The sequence below is a fragment of the Gigantopelta aegis genome, chromosome 7 (assembly GCF_016097555.1).
Source record: "Gigantopelta aegis isolate Gae_Host chromosome 7, Gae_host_genome, whole genome shotgun sequence".
Lineage (NCBI taxonomy): Eukaryota > Metazoa > Mollusca > Gastropoda > Neomphalida > Peltospiridae > Gigantopelta > Gigantopelta aegis.
This window is the reverse complement of record NC_054705.1, coordinates 41,392,559-41,402,368: the sequence shown is the minus strand read 5'-3', so window position 1 is coordinate 41,402,368 and position 9,810 is coordinate 41,392,559. Positions and strand designations below refer to the sequence as shown.

At 38.2% G+C, this 9,810-nt stretch overlaps 1 protein-coding gene across 1 annotated transcript; it reads right to left on the bottom strand.

Annotated features, from left to right (window-relative positions):
- Positions 1-3,943: 3,943 nt before the first annotated feature.
- Positions 3,944-9,804, bottom strand: LOC121377525. The gene is made up of 2 exons (XM_041505552.1): positions 7,315-9,804; positions 3,944-7,166 (listed from the first exon to the last, which is right to left on the bottom strand). Exons 1-2 carry the CDS (start codon positions 7,394-7,396, stop codon positions 5,356-5,358), a joined length of 1,893 nt encoding a protein of 630 aa, XP_041361486.1. The 5' UTR covers positions 7,397-9,804; the 3' UTR covers positions 3,944-5,355.
- Positions 9,805-9,810: the final 6 nt, after the last annotated feature.

Genomic DNA, 9,810 nt, shown 5'->3' with positions numbered 1-9,810 from the left:
AGCCAAAACTTATTAACCCCAATTTTCCCCCTTTTTATACGTTTGGCGTTAATATTCAAAATTTCAAAATTGACCCTATTTGTTAGGTTATCCCTGTCCCGAGTCAGACCCCCGATCCTATCGGAGGCCGGACTCGGGATAGACGTGTTCAAAACCCTAGTGATGTATGGACGCCTTAAATCAGTTATTAAGCCAAGCTAAGCCACTCAACTAAAATTATATAAATTAATTGAATTGGAGATGAGTGAGCTTAACCTTTATTTTAAATAAATTTTTAACACTGTACAAAATTTATATATTTATATATAATTGTATATATTATTTTAATTTGAATTTTTAGTGTGGTGTTGTATGTTGTATGAAAGAGTGTGAATGGAGGTCGGCTTGGGATGTGGGGGGAAATTTATCTGGCAGTAAAACTTCCTCCCGCTACTTGGCTTGAGTTGTATATATTGTTTGTTTTTTTACTTTTGGTGTTGGTTCTTTTTTAAAATAATTTAAAATTGATAAATGTTTTTAAAAAGCATGCCGGTTTTTTAATATGTTATTACTTTTATCATGTTTTTACTTGTTAGACCAGTTTAACTAAACCACATACGAAAATGTTTTAGAATGAATGAATGAATGGTTAACGACACCCGAGCACGAAAAATACATCGGCAATTGGGTGTCAAATGTTTTAGCTACACCGGTTTAGCTCTACCGGTATTGTGAAAAGATCGCGTTCACTCTTACATTTTAAACTGGTTTTGTTATACCAGTTTTGTTAAACTAGTTTGAAGTGTAGCTATCCAAGGATTTGTGGATATCATCCATAAAGAATGAGGTCCCATCAACATATTGTCATAGTAAAAACTATCTACCCGTTTTATATGTATACCTTAAAAATCCTTTGAACTGATTATCATATTAATATAGCCAGTTCGATAATAGCTATATTAATAATATAAGTATTTGAGCGGAAATTAAAAAAAATATATGGCGAAAGAATCACTTTAACTACAAACTACTTCCAGCTTCAAACTTTCAGACAAAAATTCATAATATTTTACTGCTAATAGATTTTGTGGTAAGGAAATAATCATTGGAACTGATTTCTATGAATTACCAGTCTCCAGACCGCTGAGAAAAGAAGAAGAAGATATATTTACTTATTTAAAGGTGCATATATGAGTATGTAACAGAAATCAATAATATATTTCTGCTAACAGATCACGTTTTTGGTAAAGAAGTATTTACTGGAACTGATTTCTATGAATTATCAGTGTCTATATATATAGTTGAAACTTATAGTTCCGAATTTACGAAGCCTGTTTCTCTTAAAGGCCAGTGATTAGGCATTGTGAAAAATGTAGTTGCATATGTGTACGATAAAATCAGTAAGTACATTCTAACAACATTCGATCAAAACCGCATCTCTGCGCAATACACAGTGGAGTGAGCATTTGGCAAAATAGTGGTTGATTCCATGCATCTCTATCTAGTGCCTCGTCTATAGGAGGACAGTCACTCCCGAGGAGATCCTTTACTGGACAAAGCATCCTTCCTTCATCTCACAAAAGAGAACTGCCACACCCATACTAGTTTGCTGAATAATAACTAGCACAGGACAGATCTCAATGGATAAATAAAGCTGTGATGACATGCTCTCATGAATCACAGTCAAAACAGTGACGATATCAAGCTCAGCAAGTGGCGCCCGTAATGAGTGCTGCCACCGCAGTTGTCAAGTCCATCACTTCATCTAAAGCGGGGACGGGACATAGCCAAGTCGCGCTCGATGCGTGGTCGGTCTAGGATCGATCCCCATTGATGTGGCTTATTGGGCTATTTCTTGTTCTAGCCAGCGCACCACGACTGGTATACCAAAGGCCGTGGTATATACTATCATGTCTGTAAGATTTTGTATATAAAAGATCAGTGGCTGCTAATCGAAAAATGTAGCGGGTTTCCACTCTAAGACTATATGTCAAAATTACCAAATGTTTGACATCCAGTAGCTGATGATTAATAAATTAATGTGCTTTAGTGGTGTCGTTAAACAAAACAAACTTAACTGTAATTCACGGTGCACAGCTGAAAGAAGAAATAAGGGATTCAATACGCCCTGTTATTTTATTGTTTTAAAGACTCGTAGAGCTTGTATTAGTCCCCTACCAACCAACCAACGGAAGTATAGTTCCAGTGTCCGTCCTTCTATCTATCTGTCTGTCTCTATGTCCGTCTGTCACACATATAATTTCCCAGACTTTTTTTGTTGTTGCATTGCTACAAGATATTGATCAGACATTGTGTATATGGTTAGCCTAGTTGTTAGTTGGTTATTGGTTAGTGAGAGAGAAGAGGGTGTAGTGGCCTTACACCAACTCACTGAGCCCTAAAGAACTCGATCTTGGTTGGAGCTGGTACCAGGCTGCGAACCCTGTACCTACCAGCCTGTAGACCGATAGCTTAACCACTGCGTCACCGAGGCCGGGTCACATATTCAGATCAAATTGGACTTTCATGAGAATTTATTAAAGGGACATAACTGACAAAATGGGATTTATCCACGTTTCACAGAGTTATGGTTCCTTAACCTACACTGACCATTCATGAGACACGACAGGAAATACGTATTGCTTTAGCAGTATTCTGTGAATGCTTGTTATCCTTTAGATTTCTGTTTTATAATTAAACAACAATAACAATAATATATACAAGTTCTTCTTGCTACAAAGTCGATTAGAAGTTAGGAAATAACTGTTGTCACAATATTTCTGCTGTGCTCTGGGAATCGACGAAAAACACTGATGTACTGATCTCATATTTTATTCCCGCGACAGAGTGGATATGGGATATGATGTAATAACACTCACGGAAAGACTGCACAGATTTGGGGTTATCACGTAATAACACCCACGGAAAGACTGCATATACATGTATGTGGGGTTATGACGTAATAACACACCCACGGAAAGACTGCATATATGTGGGGTTATGACGTAATAACACTCACGGAAAGTGGACAAATGTGGAGATATAACGTAATAACACTCACAGAAAGAGGATAAATGTGGAGTTATGACGTAATAACACGGAGAGAGTGGATAAGTGTGGGTTATGACGTAATAACACTCACGGAAAGAGGATAAATGTGGAGTTATGACGTAATAACATGGCGAGAGTGGATAAATGTGGGTTATGACGTAATACCACATCCACGGAAAGCGTGAATAAATGTGGGGTTATGACGTAATAACATACTCACGCACACCTTTGACGCGAGTCGTAGCCTAGTGATAAAGCGTCGGTGGGCTCATTCGGATATTTCTCGTTCCAGCCAGTGCACCACGACTGGTATATCAAAGGCCGTGGTATGTGCTTTCCTATCTGTGGGAAATTCCATATAAAAGATCCTTTGCTCCATTAGGAAATGTGTAGTGGAATTCCTATGGCGACTACGTGCCGATGATTAATGAATCAATGTGCTCTAGTGGTGTCGTTATACAAAACAAACTTTAACCTTTGGGGTGCGCACACACAACTGCACATAAAATATGTTTTTCTCTTTCATTTCAATTTATTTTCGTGCTTATATCCAATCGAGGTTCAAGCACGCTGTCCTGCACACACCTCAGCTGTCTGGGCTGTCTGTCCAGGACAGAGGGTTAGTTATTAGTGGTTAGTGATTGAGATTCTACAGACTCAAATTGCCCTTTTTAGAATTGTATTACCCACCCCGTTACAAAATGCTGGATCTGCCCGTGTATATTATGATATCGGATAAAGACAAAACAACAGGGGCATACAGGGGCGGGAGGTCACTTGGTAAAGGCAGCCCTTTGTGCTGGAAGAAGAAACTCGCCAGTATACCACAGAATAGCTTTTTTGTATAGCTTTTGGTATACCAGCGTAGTTAAGTTAGAACAAGAAGATCTAATTAAATTGCAAAATCTGTGACAAGGAATGGAAAAGTTTTATTGGGGTTTTTTTTTACATGGAATACGACAATCTAAGAAAGTACTTGGCATCTAGAAGCATGATATAATTTAGAACAGGTGATGAAAATATGAATTTCAGTAACGTAGACAAGGACATTTTATTGTTAAGGATTATAATTTAAAAAATTAACAACCAGCACATAATATCGGCATTTTTAATTATATATATATATATATATATATATATATATATATATATATATATATATATATATATATCGTATATATACTCTCCCAAACAAGTTCTGCTACACCACCAACTACTTGAATATATGATATCCACAGTTATCCAAAGTGTTGGACTAAGACGAATTTCCCTCCAAACCGTTATCAGCTTCTACCGGGACGATACACTGCAGATCACGTTGTTCCACTGATTAACGTCAATGGTGTTATCTTTCAGCACGACAATGTCGGGTCACACATTTCACATGTTTGCCAAAGACTTTCAACAGCAAAACAACGCCCGTGTCTTGTCATGTAGTAGTGTTTGGATAATGTGCTCCTATTGGCAGTAGCTAGTGGGAATTTCCCTATTAGCTCAGTTGGTAGAGCGCTGGACTCTCGCACTGAGAGTCTGTGATTCAAATCCACTCAGTGGAGGTTGATTTTTCTGTTACATTGCCAGATTTATACTCAATTGAACATCCCTGAGACGCCCTGGGTTGCAGAGTCCGCCAAAGGATCCCTATGCCACAAACACTACAGGAACTGTACTTGTCGTTACGAGATGAATGGCAAACCATTCCCCAGAACATTCCTCAAAATACAATTCAAAATCTTGTTACATCCATGCCTCATCGTTGTGCAGCTGCGATTGCAACACGAGGAGGACATAACCGATACTGAACGTGTTCACAACCCATGATTGATTCACATGACGTTACACACTTCAAATCCAGAATGGGGTGGACTACAGTTTGATATTTCAGTAATCATACAATGTCACTTCATAATAAAATATGTAACATTTAACTGAAATAAATGATGTAGAAGTCAGGTGTAACAGAACGTTTTTGGGAGAGTATATATAAATAACACCAATCCTGGCCCAATACACATTTTCCAGTAGTTTTCATAAAATCAAACGCTCGAAAAAACGAACGTGTGTAAGCTTTTTGCTAGTATCAAGGACTAAATTTCATTAAACCAAAGTTTAGAAGTCATCTGTGATCAAAAGTTGCTAAAATATTGTAATTATTATCAAATAATTACCAACAATTAACTGGCCCCTTAATTAATATGGTCGTGTATATAATAAAACATCAGCGGAACAAAGCCCAGTGATAGAGCGCTCGCCTGCTGCGCTTTCGTTTCAAGATCGATCGATCTCCGTCTCATTCGAGTGTTATATTTATGTGTGATTTTAACCTCACGTGACAACCATGTCTACCATGGTACTGTATTTCATAAGTGTCATATTTATGTGTGACTTTAACCTCACGTAACAACCATGTCTACCGTGGTTACAGTATTTCATAAGTGTCATATTTATGTGTGACTTTAACCTCATGTGACAACCATGTCTACCGTGGTTACAGTATTTCATAAGTGTCAAATTTATGTGTGACTTTAACCTCACGTAACAACCATGTCTACCGTGGTTACAGTATTTCATAAGTGTCATATTTATGTGTGACTTTAACCTCACGTGACAATCATGTCTACCGTGGTACTGTATTTCACAAGTCATATTTATGTGTGACTTTAACCTCACGTGACAATCATGTCTACCGTGGTTACAGTATTTCATAAGTGTCATATTTATGTGTGACTTTAACCTCACGTGACAATCATGTCTACCGTGGTACTGTATTTCACAAGTCATATTTATGAGTGACTTTAACCTCAGGTGACAACCATGTCTACCGTGGTTACAGTATTTCATAAGTGTCATATTTATGTGTGATTTTAACCTCACGTGACAATCATGTCTACCGCGGTACTGTATTTCACAAGTCATATTTATGTGTGACTTTAACCTCACGTGACAATCATGTCTACCGCGGTACTGTATTTCACAAGTCATATTTATGTGTGACTTTAACCTCACGTAACAACCATGTCTACCGTGGTTACAGTATTTCATAAGTGTCATATTTATGTGTGACTTTAACCTCACGTGACAATCATGTCTACCGTGGTACTGTATTTCACAAGTCATATTTATGTGTGACTTTAACATCACGTGACAATCATGTCTACCGTGGTTACAGTATTTCATAAGTGTCATATTTATGTGTGACTTTAACCTCACGTGACAATCATGTCTACCGTGGTACTGTATTTCACAAGTCATATTTATGAGTGACTTTAACCTCAGGTGACAACCATGTCTACCGTGGTTACAGTATTTCATAAGTGTCATATTTATGTGTGATTTTAACCTCACGTGACAATCATGTCTACCGCGGTACTGTATTTCACAAGTCATATTTATGTGTGACTTTAACCTCACGTGACAATCATGTCTACCGCGGTACTGTATTTCACAAGTCATATTTATGTGTGACTTTAACCTCACGTGACAATCATGTCTACCGCGGTACTGTATTTCACAAGTCGTATTTATGTGTGACTTTAACCTCACGTGACAATGATGTCTACCGTTGTACTGTATTTCGCAAGTCATATTTATGTGTGACTTTAACCTCACGTGACAATCATGTCTACCGCGGTACTGTATTTCACAAGTCATATTTATGTGTGACTTTAACCTCAGGTGACAACCATGTCTACCGTGGTTACAGTATTTCATAAGTGTCATATTTATGTGTGACTTTAACCTCACGTGACAATCATGTCTACCGTGGTACTGCATTTCACAAGTCGTATTTATGTGTGACTTTAACCTCACGTGACAATGATGTCTACCGTTGTACTGTATTTCGCAAGTCATATTTATGTGTGACTTTAACCTCACGTGACAATCATGTCTACCGCGGTACTGTATTTCACAAGTCATATTTATGTGTGACTTTAACATCACGTAACAATCATGTCTACCGTTGTACTCTATCTGACCAAAGTCATGTTTATGTGTGATTGTAACCTCATATGACAGCTTAACATCTACTACCACAGTACTGTATCTTACATCAATGTCATGTTTATGTGTGATTTTAACCTCATATGACAACTTAACATCTACTACCACAGTGCTGTATCTCTCATCAATAACATGTTTATGTGTGATTTTAACCTCATATGACAACTTAACATCTACTACCACAGTGCTGTATCTCTCATAAATAACATGTTTATGTTATTTTAACCTCATATGACAACTTAACATCTACTACCACAGTTCTGTATCTCTCATCAATAACATCTTTATGTGTGATCTCTGCTAATAAAACAGTGGACATAATTACATGCGCACCCTGGTGCGTCCACCGTCTAATCACCATCATTATGTGAGACTTTCACACCACAGTCTCTTTCATCGTATGTAGCACGGGGAGGGGTGTTCCGAGGCAACCACTCTATATCCGCCGTAATATTAGCGAAGTAATTTACAAATGTCATACATGTACAAAACACTAAGATTCAAAATTAATGAAAGTATGTAACGTCGCCTACAATGCGTAGAAATATATAACATTGTTGCCATTTTCTCAATCTATATTTGTCTACCATTTCATGAAACAAAAAGGTACAAGGTTAATTACTATAGGGAAATGGTCCTCAAAACGTACCGTGCAAGATCGGGTCCAAAGAAAGAAGACTAGGAGGGCATACCCCTGAAACACAATGTGCCCCTTTTGAACAATTTATTTACAATTTTCACTCAAGTGCCCTTTTCAGAGTTTTGGTTTATGTGCCCTTCTGCCCTTGGTCCCGTCCCTAAAATATTTCCTGGGACAACCCTTGCTGTGTTGAACTGTAGTATTTTTTTTATAACATTCATCTATTTACATCTACATGTATCTGGGTCTTGGTTGTTGGGCCCGATAGGGGACATGTATTGCTTTAGCAGTACTCTCAGAATGTTGTTAACATCTATTTGGATCTTGGTTGTTGGGCGTGGTAGGGGACATGTATTGCTTTAGCAGTACTCTCAGAATGTTGTTAACATCTATCTGGGTCTTGGTTGTTGGGCCCGGTAGGGGACATGTATTGCTTTAGCAGTACTCTCAGAATGTTGTTAACATCTATTTGGATCTAGGTTGTTGGGCATGGTAGGGGACATGTATTGCTTTAGCAGTACTCTCAGAATGTTGTTAACATCTATTTGGATCTAGGTTGTTGGGCGTGGTAGGGGACATGTATTGCTTTAGCAGTACTCTCAGAATGTTGTTAACATCTATTTGGGTCTTGGTTGTTGGGCCAGGTAGGGAACATGTATTGCTTTAGTAGTACTCTCAGATTATTATTAAAATCTATTTGGATCTTGGTTGCTTGACCCGAAACGGGACATGTATTGCTTTAGTAGTACTCTCAGAATTATTGTTAACATCTATTTGGATCTTGGTTGTTGGGGCCGGTAGAGGACATGTAATGTTTTAGCAGTACTCTCAGAATGTTAACATCTATTTGGATATTGGTTGTTGTTGGGCCAGGTAGAGGACATGTAATGTTTTAGCAGTACTCTCAGAATGTTAACATCTATTTGGATCTTGGTTGTTGGGCGTGGTAGGGGACATGTATTGCTTTAGCAGTACTCTCAGAATGTTAACATCTATTTGGATCTTGGTTGTTGGGGCCGGTAGAGGACATGTATTGCTTTAGCAGTACTCTCAGAATGTTAACATCTATTTGGATCTTGGTTGTTGGGCGTGGTAGGGGACATGTATTGCTTTAGCAGAACTCTCAGAATTATTGTTAACATCTATTTGGATCTTGGTTGTTGGGGCCGGTAGAGGACATGTATTGCTTTAGCAGTACTCTCAGAATGTTAACATCTATTTGGATCTCGGTTGTTGGGGCCGGTAGAGGACATGTATTGCTTTAGCAGTACTCTCAGAATGTTAACATCTAGTTGGATCTTGGTTGTTGGGGCCGGTAGAGGACATGTATTGCTTTAGCAGTACTCTCAGAATTATTGTTAACATCTATTTGGATCTCGGTTGTTGGGGCCGGTAGAGGACATGTATTGCTTTAGCAGTACTCTCAGAATGTTAACATCTAGTTGGATCTTGGTTGTTGGGGCCGGTAGAGGACATGTATTGCTTTAGCAGTACTCTCAGAATGTTAACATCTAGTTGGATCTTGGTTGTTGGGCCCGGTAGAGGACACGTATTGCTTTAGCAGTACTCTCAGAATTACTTTTTTAAAGACTTAAAACCATTTTGATGTGGCCACGAACATAAATATTTACTCTCCCCCAGATAAAATTTCAAACATTTTGGTTAGGGAGTACAGGACAAAAATATTTTGGCGTGACTGTACACACGGTGAATTTGTTTTTTAATTTCAGGCAAGATATTGAGTTCTAAGGCGAAATTCCAAAACTTAGAGGTAGAGGACCAAATCTATAAAGCATGACCATGCAATAATAAGGCAAACTAGATAGCATTTGATACAGAGCCGTGTATTAGTGCACAGGCCAACTAGGACCAGTTCTAGGGCGCCAAATTGTATTTTGGGAGGCGGTACCAAATGTGCCCGACCCCCTATATATATATATGTTTTTGTTGTTTTTTTAAATCTACCTTCCCCAGCACCCACTATAGCCTACATGACATTGCGATAATAGTTTTCGAGGCTGGGGGAAATATTAATGGCCTAGGATCGCCAAATACTCGAATACGTCTCTGATTTCATAATGTTATAAAATATGTTTTAATTATTGATTAAACTGGGAACAATAATCAACTCTTTGGGT